Source organism: Xiphophorus hellerii, chromosome 18 (genome assembly GCF_003331165.1).
Source record: "Xiphophorus hellerii strain 12219 chromosome 18, Xiphophorus_hellerii-4.1, whole genome shotgun sequence".
Classification (NCBI taxonomy): domain Eukaryota; kingdom Metazoa; phylum Chordata; class Actinopteri; order Cyprinodontiformes; family Poeciliidae; genus Xiphophorus; species Xiphophorus hellerii.
In genome coordinates, this window is record NC_045689.1 from 21,879,818 (window position 1) to 21,893,935 (window position 14,118).

Consider the following 14,118-nt stretch of genomic DNA (forward strand, 5'->3'; position numbering starts at 1 on the left):
GTAAATAAACTTCTGGTTTATTTTTACCTTTAAAAACATTTGAAATTGATTACCTTGTTCTCTACTTTTAGTCCAGTGCAGAGGTAATTTAGCAAATAAAGAAATAATTAATCTTAATTAATTAAAATAGCATATTTAAGCACATGGTTAGCAAAAGTCAGCCAGAAAGACAGCAAAAGCTAAACGCCCAGTTCTGGCTATGAAGTGGTGTTTTCCTGCCCATTGAGGAGATTCCCACACAATTTATAGCAACAAACCTCTGAAGGTCACTGGGTTTCTTCTATGCCCCGAACTCCTATGCATCTACTCAAACAATGTGACTCCAAGTGTACTTGAGGGTCCCCACAGACTAGAAAGGACGGTCAATTCAGGGGAAGCTAAAGGCGGGAAAAACCTTGGTTCCTCACAGACAGATCGTGAAGGAACAGTGGTGCTACTATGCTGCCTGTAAATCAGGCCTTTCTTCCTGTGTGAGGGTGCCATGCTGGAATGCGGTGCATTTATGTGTACATGGGTGGGCTTCTCATTCCTACCATAGCATCCCTCTCTTCTTCTTTTGCCCATCAGGGCTTTCCTCCTTTTTACTGATTTACATTTCTTACTTGAGTTTGTACAAAAATATTAAATAAAGATGATGATGGTGATTCTGGGCAGTCTTAACACTTTTGTTCACAGAACTGAACAATTTCGTCTTCGCCCTTATTTGAAGGGCATTTGCATATTTGACGTAAAAAGCAGTTTTTATGAATACTACTGGTAATAATTCAAACAACTAGAGCCTTTTTACATTTGGTCACATTATAACAAACCAGACTGCATTTTATTGGGATTTAGCAGAACTGAACTTTGTGGCTTTCATGTAAAACATTGCGTTTGGCAGAGAACGCACCCTGGGTATCCACCCTGAACACAACAACCCTACTGAGAAGCATGGAGGTGGCATCATATAATGATGTTAGGAGACTTTTGTTCAGGGGGGTTCAGGGAGTTTTATGAGATGATTGGGGAAGAACTGAATACAGAGCATTCCTGGAAGAAAAGCCATTAAAAGCTGTAAAAGATTGGGGTAGAGGTTTGCATTTCAGCAAGTCAAAATAAACACAAGAAGCAGAATGCTTTAGAACAAAGTATTTATGATTGGACCAGTCGAAGCCCGGATCTGAATTTATGTGAGAATCTGTAGGAAGGTCTGGAAATAGATACAGGCAATCTGAGTGAGCTTGAGTTATTAGTTTTGGAAAGTAGGAGGATGGGTAAAAGTCTCTAGTCAAACTACATCTGAAAATACATTCAGCTGCAAATACATCAAAAGATGGTTTTCCAAAGTATTTATGAAAGAGGGTCGAGTACAGCACATCCCTCATCTTTCACTATTCAAATTGTAATAAGTACATAAACCCTTTTAACTAATACTTTTGCACTACTTTGAGTTGGCCTGTAATATGAAAACATAAAAAAATATCTAGACTTTTGAGTATAAATGGAGATGAGTAATTTTGCAAAAATACTGCAGCTCAAGTATTTGTTTCTTATTTTTGAATATATATATTTTGAGAATTGCTGTCACAATGGCACATTAAAAATATTTTCTGAAGAAAATGAACATATGATAAAAACAATCAAACATTATCATGACCCCCCCGACCAGGATGATTTTGAACGTCAAGTAAATCACATCAAAACGCCTAACTGGGGTCTATTCACAGTATACGTTGTTTCAGATTCTTATCTTTGGGTTTTTAGTATCACAAAGATAAGAATATCAGTTTAACCTATGTTGACTTGTGGTGGACTTCTATAAAAACTGCAGTCATGATCATTTAAAAGAGAAATTTTAACAACATGTTTACTTTTTGTTGTTTTGGAATCCAAAACTTGGTTCAATGTAAACCAAGTTCTGGAAAGCAGACATAAAAACATCTTCATTTCCCTCTTCCAGCCAGGGCTGCTGTGGAGGTAAACATGGAGGACAAAGTGGAAGTTCTTTTGGGAGACCCAGCTCAGATCACCTGCATGTTCAAATCGGACGACTTTGGCGGTAGCGGCGGCATGACAATAGAGTGGCACTATGTGAGTGTCATCAAACCTTTTACTCTAGACACCCAGAGAGCGATGACCAGCTGTCCTAACATGCACACTGATGTGTGTGAACCTGCAGGTAAAGAGTTCAAAAGACAGTCAACGAATCTACAGCCAGGACAGCCTTCAAAGCACCGTGGAGAAAAACACTCCTTACTCTGATCGGATCACGGTGAATACCACCGCTGGAGAGGTGGTGCTGACGATCAGGGATGTGCAGCTGAAGGACGATGAGGTGGCGTTCAACTGTTTCGTCAAGATCATTGGCGAAGGGAGCGGAGAGGGAGGCACAAAGCTGAAAGTGTTTAGTAAGATTTACTGCATTCTGATGGCTGAGAGATTAAAAACAGCTATTTACATTAAGCAGTCAGTTGTTGCCTGTCTTCCTTCTCTTTACATTGTCCCTTTTTCTTTTCAGAAACACCAGAGGATCCCACAATTCAAGGTGTGGAACAAGGAATATCAGTCAGCGATGAAGTGACAAAGGTAACCAGGTCTTTGATCACAGAGATGAGCCATTAGAAAATAGTAAACTGTCAGACAACACCCTCATGTTTGGACTCCTATGTTACATAGATTGCCTCTTGCGAGGTGAAAAATGGACACCCCAAACCGAAGATCACCTGGTACAGAGACAAAATGCCACTGCACAATATTCCAGATGGTGAGACACACTTCCATCAAAGTCTGTATTTGGTTGTACAGTTTTCATTTCTGATCATGTGGTAAAAACACAGTACAGTACTTTATTAGAGGCCTTATTATCCAAGATTTCAGTTTCAAGATGTTTAGCTATGTAAAGATGCACAAAATTATGGTATGCAAGTTAGTAAACTACACCTCAGCCTTATTACAAAGAAGTAATTTAAATAGATCCTGTCCATCTAAAGGTAAAACACCTCAAAAAGTAATAAATTGTGCTACGTGTTGAACAAATTCAAGAAGAGATGAGGATCAAAGTCATCGATCTCTCAGACTGGAAATACTTCCAAAGCCAACACAGAGGCTTTGGGACTCCAGCGAACCACAGAGAAAACCATAATCCACAAATGGAGAAAACATGAAACAGTGGTGAACCTTCACAGGAATGGCCTGCCTGCCACATTTCCTTCGAGAATGCCTCAACAACTCATCTAGATGGTCACATCAGAACCCCAGACAACCTCTACAGCACAACAAACCTACTTAGCTCACTTAAACCAGCAGCAAAAATAAACAGAAATGGCCTGAACCACTACTTATGTAAAAAGCACAAAAACATCCGTCTCACACTTGCCAAAGAACCCGTCGTTGTTTCCAGAGGACAGCTGAAACAGAGCCGAGTCTCATTTATAAAACTGACATACGCATGAAATTAAATGAAACTGGTGAATGTCAAACAATATTTTCCTTTTTAATGAATTTATCTTTCTCTGACTGTGAATCAGCTCTAAAGCGCCTTACCTTTGTACATCTCTTGTGTTTGCAAATGTTTTTTTGTCTTCCAGTTGTGAAACTGGATCACAGTGTCACCACTCAGTCAAGTGGTTTATATTCGGTCAACAGTGACCTGAACATGAAGGTGGAGAAGAAGGACAAAGATGCAGTTTTCTACTGCGAGGTCACATTCCTTGTTCCTGGAGCAGAGAAGATGCTTGAAACCAAAAGTATTAACATCACTGTCTTCTGTGAGTAACCCAGACTTCAAATATGAGAGTTTTCTGGCAACAGCTGCTCTGGACATTTTGGGTGAATTTCAAGCGATGTAAAACTAATCTGTTTTAGAGATCCTGTACTAAAACAGTAGTTACATATCATAGAAACATATTTTAGTTACAAGATGTTCTTGAGGTTTGTGTAATTTAGTTTTGTCCATGAATGATGTAATCTGAGAGAAGAAAAGAATCCACAGTACTAAAAAGTTATAAAAATGTCAATTAGTTTTCTGTATTAAATCATATAGTCGCTTAATAACTTTGAGACTTATGTTTTGAGAAGTAGTATAATTTTTTTCCCCATGGCATAACATTTCTGGATCTTTCTGATTGCTAAAAATTCCCAGTTAAAGTCTGACCTTCCCTTCTTTGTTTCAGATCCTCCCACAACAGTAAATCTGTGGGTTGAATCCCCAAAGGGTAAAATCAAGGAGGGCGACACGGTGGAGTTCCTCTGCGCCAGTGATGGAAATAGTGAATCCCAATTTTTCATAATTGAAAATAATGAGGTAAGAAATTTGATTGTCACCATAACTCTTGTGCTACCTCTACATTCATTAAACAGCCATCAAAAGTTCATTAGTTTCAGTAATTCAAGTCTAATATGGATATTTCATTTGATTATGTTATATTATATTCTTAAATGTAAATGTTTTTTGCTTAAATAAAGAAATGTTATGGCCTACACAGTAGCTGATCTTGCAGCTGTCCATCTGTCTTTCACTAACACCCTCTGAAATGAGAGGACGCCACAAAAGGTTATTGCTAAACAAGCTGGGGATTCGCTAGGGGCTGCATTAGTGGAAAGTTGAGCGGAAGGAAAAAATGTCCTAAAAATGGTACACCTGAGGAAATTTCATTTATTTTAACTCCTGTCTATTTTCTAACTATCTTTGTTCCTAAAACATGGATAACAACTTGCATGTGATTGTGTTTGATAAGACTGTTATTTGGTTTTGAAGGGTCCAAGTTTGAAGATGGAGAACGTTACTCGTGAGAATAGTGGCGTTTTCCACTGCACCGTAGAGGACTATGAAAATTATGTGAGATTATCAACAAACACCACAGTGCTTGTCAACTGTAAGGACTTTTAATTTTATCTGCATTGAGAACAATAAATGTGACTTATTCAGTACTCAGTATTTTATCTGTTGCATAGATCTGGATGAGGTGGTCATTAAACCCACCGGCTCTGTTTCGGTGGACTGGAAGAAAGAGTTTTCGGCTACCTGCAATGCTTTATCATCTCTCAGCACCACCACAACATGGTTTAAGGTAACAGTGCAATGTAGTTTCGCACAAAGCAGCAAAACAATTATATGTCGCACCGCCACAAGCTTACTGACACTGACTGTTCTTTACTTACAAAAAGCAGAGGTCTGATGCATTAAGAACCACTAATGTATGCTTTGCTTTCTACGTAAATGCTAATGGCAGCAAGTAAGTTTGATGTGATTTCTCTGCAGAATGGAAAAGAAGTTGAAAAGGGTCACCATTTAAACCTAAAGGCTGTAACGTATGACACCGCAGGAACGTATGTTTGTGTAGTGACAGTACCGGAGATTCAGGCGATGCAAGCCAACGCTTCACTACAGCTTACTGTTCAGGGTGAGTTGGACAACAAAACAGCTTATTTGGAACTATTTTCTAAGGATGAATTTACTTGTTAAATGAATTTTTACTTCATAGTTAAGATTATCAAATGTGTTGGCTTCATGTCTTTCTTTCCGCAGGCCCACCAGAGATGATAGAAAAACAGCTTAATGAGAAAGAGACCAATGAGAGGGAACTTGAACTTACCTGCCACGTCAGAAGCTACCCAACTCCCAATATAATCTGGGGCACCACTAATGGGAAGGTACTACTGAGAAATGTCTTTCAGTTTTAGCTTTAAATCCAACATACGCTTAAAGGATTCAGTTATCAGACCTAACTCATGAGTATGTGACGAGGTCAATTATGACAAAAGTCAAACTATCTACATCTCATAAATCCAAACTGGTCAGGTGAAGATAATGGCATGGATTATTTCCTGAGTCTTTAAAGGGAAATCACTGGTTCTGGTATTTGTTCTTTTGACAAATAACTCTTCTACATGATACTCGTCAAGTTATTATGCAGGAATATGCCTTTTCCCCAGTAGGCTGTCATCAAAATTTAAAGGTAGCAGGAGATTCCCAGTAGGGCATGGACTGGAAACCACTATCAGGGTATACCAAAATTCATAAAAAGTTTGTTTCAAATTCACAAAAAAATACAATAAAGTTCTATGAATCAGGGGTTTATACACTAAGACACACAAAACACAAAACAGTGTCAGTTAGAATTTGTTTTGAGTTGAATTTGGCTCGTTTTTCAGTAATTATGACGCCACAGTTACTCGAAATGCCAACAAAAGTAATAGCTGCCCTCACTTGATATTGGTGGGACAAGTAACCAACTTTTCATGCTTTTTCAAAACAACCTTTGACCCAAATCTGACCCTTTTCCTTTGTAACCACACTGTTCTGTCTTGAAATGTGTGTTTGTGGCAGATCATCAGCTCCTCAAATCACATGACCGGTGTGGGTGCTAAGAGCGTAGCCAAAGTTCAAGTCAATATCACTTCAAACACAACCGTTTTCTGCAACGCCTCAAATGAGTTCGGCAAAGACTCGGTTACGTACGTCATCAGATTCAGTGAGTACCTGCTTCATTCCCGTTGTCCGCTCTGTTGTTGTGTCTGGATGCCCCTTCCTTCCCCATTTGCCCTTCCCCTTCTTGTCTGTGTCAAGGTTTGTGTTTTATTCTTCGTCTGAAGGTCAGGAGCTCTCTGTGACGTGTTGTAAAGTGTTGCCTGTAATTTGGAGCACTTCACCGTGTGTTCTCTTTGCAAAAGAGGCAACGTCGTGAAGCTGCTCGGCTGTTGACGTGAACCCCTCCGTTCCCCCTAATGTTGTAACGTGAAGTGTGTTCCCATCTGTGCCCCCCACCCCCTTTCAGCTAAACACACCACCACACCAGCAACTACCACCACAACAATCTCTCCAACAACCATTACAGCAGCCAACACAACCAACAATACAAGCACATCCACCAATGCTGCCAAAACCAAATCCACAGGTAAGATCAGTTGCTTTGCGCCTGTTTAGCCTGATCAAGGTAAACTAAAGGTTCCAGTAATCATCACGGATTTATTACTGTATATCTGTCTCATCAAGTTACTATGTTTAATATAAATTATTTGTATCGTATTTGTAACCTTACATATTCTGTAAATTATGATTGTGTTGCACTGATCAATTTATCATCCATTGAAATCAGTCCACTTTCATTGATTCTGACATTGGCCTTTCCAATACATCAACCTTGTATTTCACAGAAAGTTTCAGCTTTAAAAAAATCACCAAGACAATATAATCAGCAAATTCTACTTCTGAAAAATAGCACGGCTTTTAGATATAATAATAATAATAATAATAATAATAATAATAATAATAATAATAATAATAATAATAATAATAATAAAAAAACGTAATACTTTTTTTTTCTTAATCAATACTGAAAAATCTATTGTTTTACTTGTTGACCTAAATGTAACATGACAGAAAACTCTCAGTTTTTGGCCTCAGATAAAAAGACACATAACTCGATACATACATGTTGATAATCTGTCATTTTTGGTTGAATTACAATCACAACCAGTAACATCAGGCTGATGTACTTTTAATTATATTGTTCACCGATTATCCTAAGATGAAATTTGAGAAACTTGAGAAAATCATAATGTGGTTGAAAAGCGGGCATCTGCAAAACAGAGAAGGATATTAAAAACTGTCAGAATAGCATCTCTGTTGGACAGAAATATCCACAAATATAAACATGACTGAAGAAGCAATGCTTTGAATCCACTCAGAGTGAGCCTCTTCACAGGATGCTGCTTTTTTCTCCGTCTCTTTTTTTTTTTTTTAACATATACCCTGCCAGGAAACTTTCCATCCCCTCAGAGGAAAGCTGTTCTGGATTTTTGTTTCTCTCTTGTGAAATGAGATTAAAGAGGGCTACTGTGGGAAATGACTCAGGTCACTGACCAAGATTCATGCTAGATATTTTTTTTTAGCTTTGGAGAGATAAGAGCCTTTTAAATTAAGTAATTTAGTCTTGACTTTTTCATGCTGAATGCCTGGAATGCCTGTTTGTGTGTCTGGGTGTATCAGCCCTGCTGATTCAGTTATTTAACCCACAAACCCTCTGATAACTCTGCTCATTTGGTTTTTCCCAGTCAAAGCAGAAACACCCAAACCACAAGAGAAAGTCCAAAAAGGTTTGTACGTCATGTTGCTGCAGATCCTCTTCAAAAACCAAAAAGCATCCTTTAGCTATCCACCGTATCAGTTTTCTGACTCTCTTCCAGCAGACGTTCCTTTCCTACTGAGCACAACATTGTTGTCCATTACCTCCACTTGTCCCTCCGCATGCTTGATGCTTACTCTCCCTTTTGTTTTTGGTTTAAGTGCACCTCTTCTCCTGCAGACTTGAAACTTTCGCACATTTTTTCTTCTGAGTTGCCAGATTTAGATCACCTGAAAGGTGCTAGCACTGCTGTATTGTTATTGAATGCTTTGTCACACCCTCACCTGTCATCGGACTCTTCCAACTCCGAGCATAATCTCTTTTACAAATCGACTTGCTCTGATTTGTTTTTCTGCTTCTTCTTCTTCAACAGGAAGCTATGGTGTTGTCATTGCAGTGATCATTATCTGTATCCTGCTTCTGGCCATCTTGGGCAGCGTGCTTTACTTCCTTTACAAAAAAGGCAAGATCTGCAATCGATCAGGAAAAAAGGACTTGTAAGTTTAATGAAAATTAAATTGTCTGTTTTTGTATTTGTTAAGAGAGATAAAGGGATTCTCTAGGTTTTGTTCATTTTTGCTGTTGGGTCTAATGTAAAGAAGTAGATTTGTATATTTATATATATATAAAACACTGCTGGAAAAATAAACTTTTCTGTTAAATTTTAAAAACAGGACAGAAGTTCTGTATTCTTATTTGCTAACATTTAAATCCAGTTTTCCACGCTACTGCAAATATTAGTGTTTTACCAAGTTTGTATTAAACTACATTAATAAAATTCTACAACTTAAGTGGAAACATTTAACTAAAGAAAATCTGATACTGCTAAAAGTTTTCACAGAGATGTTGCCATGATCAAACAAAGCTCCAATTTCACCAAATCCACACACCTAATCCCAATAGACGCACACTATTCATTCGAGAAAATATCAAAAGTAGCACACAAACTTTAAAGACGTGATGAGACGCAAAATCCCCTTTGTTCAGACCTTTTCTGTATGCGAGCTTATCGGGTAAACAAGCAGCTGTGTTGTGAATTTTCCATCACACCCTTTTTGTTTTGGTCTCACTGCATAAACTACAAAACAAACTGACCCCTGGAAGGGCTCCTTGTTATAATTAAAGATTATAAGTCTGGTCACATGAAACAAAAAGTCCTTGGGTAAAATATCATATTGGCTCAGTTCGATTTAAATAGCAGACTAATAAATCGATTGTCCACCAACATTTGCATTATATTTTCCTTTTCTCTTTGCAACTGAAAGACAAGTATATTTTCTTTAGCCAAGGATATTTAGTCAAGGCATGCAGAATAGATCCTTTTCAGCAACAAAAGCGCAACATCCACATTAGGTACCGTTTCACAGCCTCCTAATGACTGACATTGTTAAACAATTCTTAAGTCACTTATTTGAGCCTGTTCTTGTCCAAACCAAGCACTAAAGAGAAGTCCAGCAAAGATAAGATTGTGGTGGAGATGAAGAGCGACAACACAGAGGAGGCGATTCTGCTCGGGGTCAACGGAGAAAAACAGCTACCCAACGACCAGGTAGATCCTGGACCAGACACAGTGCTGTTCTGCTGATCGGATCACATGTTTTTCTAACGCATCCCTGTTTCTCCTTGCGCCTGTTTGTGTGTTAATGTTCCTGTTCATCCTCTGGAGTGATGAGAACCTGCATGTTCAGAAGTGAGGTGGTGAGAAAGCTGCTCCTGGTGTTCCCTCTCAGGCTCAGACCCCCAGATGCCTTCAAGTCTCCACCAAAGCTCCTTCTTTCAGTTTCACATCATGGAGATAATCAGCTGACACTCAAACAGTTCAAAGTGAAAGGATTTTTTAATTTTTAATTTTTTTTTTACTTGCTGTCCACTATGCTCCTCGAGTTGAAATGAAACACAATTTGCAAGCTCCATGATGTAACTCCACAACACGCTTACCAAGCTTTGACTGTCTGTCTCGTTACTGCAAGCCTTGTATACTGCTGATTGTCTGTGGAGCAAGAATTATAGCACAAAGCTGACAGGGTCTGTTTTAAATACAGGGCTGGACAAATTCATTGTCTGCCCTGAGAAAAGTGTGTAAAAGCCTTAAAATAAACTGCTGTTTTATTCAGGTTACATAATCTCACAATAAAAAGTTGTGAGAAATCCAGTGCTTACTTCAAGGAAATTTATTCAGATAATTAAATAAATGAATAAAATTCTAATATTTGGGAGAATGTCTATTTTTATCCAGGAAAATTAGTGTCTTTATTTAGCTGTTTAAATTATACATCCTCCATGTTTGTGTCTGTGTTTAGTACTTCTCTGAACATGATAAAACACCTTAGGATTTAAAAAAAAAAAAAAAACTGCCCCTCATACCCAATGTCAAATACAGCAGAGGTTTCAGAATTACCAGCAGATTTTAAATAAAACATTGTCACTGGACAGTGATAGAAAGAACAAAACAACTGATCTTTGTTTCACGGAGACAGAACCAACCTTCTCAAATGATCTTCAATAAGTCTAGTCAAGCTGCTGAATGTTGAAGATTTCCAATGTAAAATAGTTCTACTGCAAAATAAAGAGCTTTATTTTGAGGCTCTTTGCACATTTTTACCATGGGTGCCATTAAATATGTCCGCGCTGTATGACGTAGCATCACCTCAAGCAGTGTAATCCACTGAATGATGCAGCTCAGTTACTGTACATATTATAGTCTATGTATATATTTCTTTATTTAAAATAACACACACAAAAAAAACAACAACAAAAAAATATATATATCCAGACAGTGTTTCTATGATTCGGTGCTTCTTGGAGATAAAACGGGAGCTCGATTTGTTGATTGTTTTGTTCATTTTCTGCTATGTTTCAGTCTGCACACTGAAAGTTAAGAGATGCCTCACCTCTTCAGCTACACCTTTTTTATTCTTTAAATGCAAACATGCAGGTTATTTAAAGACGCATCACTCAGTTTGAAGAAGTTGAACTATTGGGTAATGTTTTTCTATTTTTTTGTTCTCTGTATATTTTTACATTTGATCCGATTTATTTGTTAGATCTATTGCATTGCCACTAGTCAGGTCATATAGTTACATTTCTTTTCCTAGATATGACATCCAGATGCTTTGCAAAAACTCCACATTTTGTGCTGTTTTTTTTTCCCCCTATTTATTTTTCATGCACTGATTTTTGTTTTTTATTTTTTGTGTGTGTATTCATGCAGTTTTTCTCCAGTATGACATGTTTTTAATGGAACTGTATGCTAATGAACTTAATTTCTACGGCTGTTTTTTTTCATTACGAGAAAAGGAAAAAATAGATTAGGAGAGGTTCACACACATTTCTGTTCACTGAATGCATTTCTGTAATAACTGAAACTTGAGCTAATCTAACCCAAAGAGACACAGAACCCCCTCAGACCCGAAGCCTTAAACCAACAACTGCTCTTCATGTAAGTGTTTTGTGTTCATGTTGGTTCCTATAGTATCTGTGTACTACTGAGGAGGGGGGAATGACTGTGACTAAACAACTCCAGTTTAAAGACAATCATGTCATCATATACTTCCTTCCTTCTGCATTTAGAAACTCTGGTAAACAGCGTTGGTTGTCTGAAATGCCTTTAAGTGTCTCTGAGTTATTACGTGTCTTGTAATTACCAAAACATTTATTGTTTTTAGTTTTCAAAATCATACCAAATAAAGTTAGATGGTCAAAAATTAAGAGTGCTAACATTAATTTAACATCTTCAAATGTTGAAACATGCATTCATGGTTTTCCACTTATCTGAGATCAAGCTGCACGAGGGAAACCCAGGTATCCGTCTCCACGGTTACGCTCTCGAGCTCATCCAGGGAGATCCCAAAGAGTTCCAGGTCAGGAGGGTTACACGGTCCCTCCAGTGAGTGCTGGATCTACCCCAGCGGAACGTGGCCCCAACGCCTGAAATGTTTCAGAAATGAAAACATTATATTTAAGAATAGCATTATTAAGGTTTCCCCCAGAAGACTTGCTAAGCTTCTGGTGGTTGGGTGCCAGGGCAGTCATTCATCCAGCGGGCCGTCGTGTTTTTGAGTTCAAAAATGTTTCAAGTTGACAAGAAATTTGAAAATATCACTTGATAATTATGTGTTATTGAAATATTGGAAGATTGATATCTGGACACCAAATATAAAATCTTAAAAAGTGCAAACATTTTTAAAAGACTTAAATAGATAAGCAATGTTTAGCCTGGAGGCCCGCCAGGCTTTACGTGGCGTCATTCATTTATCATATTTAATTCATTCATTCATTTTCTGCTGGGCATTTTAGACAAGCATCATTTTCAAAACTGAAATAAAACTCAGCTGTCTTAGTGAGACATTACTGGCATTTGGTTAATTGTAAACTTTAAAGATTATAAAGGAACAATGTGATCTCACCATTCAAATGACTGAGTCAGGAGAAGAGTGCAAAAAATCAAAAAATCCCCAATTTGTAGCAGATAGCACTGTGAAGATAATCATCAACACTTAGAAAAATATAGGACATTACTAACAAAACTGATCAAGGACGCTGCTAACTGCCCATGGCAGCAATCTCCTGGGTCCTCATTGTGTCTGGACTGGTCAATAAAACACATGATGTTTGTAATCTGATTACATCTTCATAAGAAAAATAAAAAGCTTAAATAATCATTGATCTTAGTGGACAAACAGCAGCTGAATTCAGCTGAGCACACAAAATCATGTATTTTAAGGGAAGGTGTCCTCTTTATGGGATATATAAAGTCTAAATACAAGATTAAATAATCTATGTAAGAAAATGAATTGAATCTTCAGATCAGTAAATGCTTCACCCTCCTGTCACAATCTGTGTTGCATCTTTGTCTTGCTGCTGTAAGCATGAGCAATTGGTTCTTAGCTGTATCTTTCCCAGCATAAACGTCTTAGAAGACTGTCATTTGATCCGCTTAAGGCGGCGGTCAAATCATATTTTGGTTTATAATGTAGTTACCAATTACATTATAAAACGAGAAGCTTAAACATTAAATGCAGCATATGAAACAAAAGTAGTTCTCAAGTGATCAATTTTGTCTGTAGTTTACCTCTTCATACATTTTGGAGGATTTCTGCTGTTTTGTTATTTTAGGACCACTTTATTAGACAGATTCTCCTGAAGTTTCTTCCAACCTTCTTGGTTTCAGTTCAGAAAAAATGACAATATCAAAATATCAAGTTTCTATAGCAAAGTAATGAAATGAACACTTTTTTAAAAATCGCTTTATTTTTATCTGACAGTTCTAAAAATTGCAAAAAACAAACAATGAGTTGGAGTAAAACGCTTAAACATTTAACAACCTGCACAGAGTTCTCACTTAGACTGATTTTTTTTTTATTTAATTTTGAGGTAAATTTCAGTGGCAATTGCATCGTTTACTTTTCATCCAACATTAATATTTTACCTTTTTAAAATGCTTCACTCATTAAAAGTCATGCGTGTCTAAAAGCAAGTAGTAATACCTTTAATAATAGGTAATGAAATGCCTACTGGTCTAATAAAATATTCAAATATTAGTTTTCATAAATTTTAAGCTAGGGCTGGACGATATGGCTGAAGAACTTACCACGATATAAGAGTTTCATATCAGTCTACATTCATGATTGCCTGTTAACTTTTTTTGCTTGTTTTAAATATCTGAAATAATGTTAAACTGGTGACTTTACCTTTCCTGTTTTATCCACTTTTCACGCAACGCCGTTTAAGCAGTTATGGTGAACTGTGGCGAAACCTGAAACTGCAGCTAAGCAAGCTAGTCAACTGGTTGTTACTAGCAACTGGTTGTTACTAGGTAACAACCAGTTACCTAGCAAAGAGCGAGAGTTCCTCTCAAGACCTAGCTTAGACAACTGCTAGTCTGTTCTCTGCCTACATCTCCCAGAATGCTGTGCAGTTAAGCGATATCTGTATTATCTATTAATATTCATCGAGTGTGTATCACAATACATATTATTGATTTATCATCCAGCTCTAGTTTGTTATAATCAAT

The 14,118-nt window shown here is 37.5% G+C and overlaps 1 protein-coding gene across 3 annotated transcripts in view; it reads left to right on the forward strand.

Moving 5' to 3' along the window:
• mcamb (melanoma cell adhesion molecule b) overlaps window positions 1–11,813 on the forward strand; it is a 40,030-nt gene extending 28,217 nt beyond the window's left edge. Inside the window, exons 2-16 of one of the 3 annotated variants that reach the window (XM_032546113.1) lie at window positions 1,940–2,070; window positions 2,159–2,387; window positions 2,498–2,565; window positions 2,656–2,743; window positions 3,567–3,746; window positions 4,152–4,282; window positions 4,736–4,853; window positions 4,933–5,048; window positions 5,240–5,381; window positions 5,507–5,631; window positions 6,308–6,452; window positions 6,756–6,875; window positions 8,479–8,602; window positions 9,543–9,654; window positions 9,772–11,813. In XM_032546113.1, coding sequence (XP_032402004.1) covers window positions 1,940–2,070; window positions 2,159–2,387; window positions 2,498–2,565; window positions 2,656–2,743; window positions 3,567–3,746; window positions 4,152–4,282; window positions 4,736–4,853; window positions 4,933–5,048; window positions 5,240–5,381; window positions 5,507–5,631; window positions 6,308–6,452; window positions 6,756–6,875; window positions 8,479–8,602; window positions 9,543–9,654; window positions 9,772–9,774 — 1,832 coding nt within the window. In that variant the 3' untranslated portion in view covers window positions 9,775–11,813. Of the gene's footprint in view, window positions 1–1,939; window positions 2,071–2,158; window positions 2,388–2,497; window positions 2,566–2,655; window positions 2,744–3,566; window positions 3,747–4,151; window positions 4,283–4,735; window positions 4,854–4,932; window positions 5,049–5,239; window positions 5,382–5,506; window positions 5,632–6,307; window positions 6,453–6,755; window positions 6,876–8,034; window positions 8,077–8,478; window positions 8,603–9,542; window positions 9,655–9,771 lie in introns of all 3 variants that reach the window. The other 2 variants (XM_032546114.1, XM_032546117.1) reach the window with 2 other exon arrangements.
• Window positions 11,814–14,118: the final 2,305 nt, after the last annotated feature.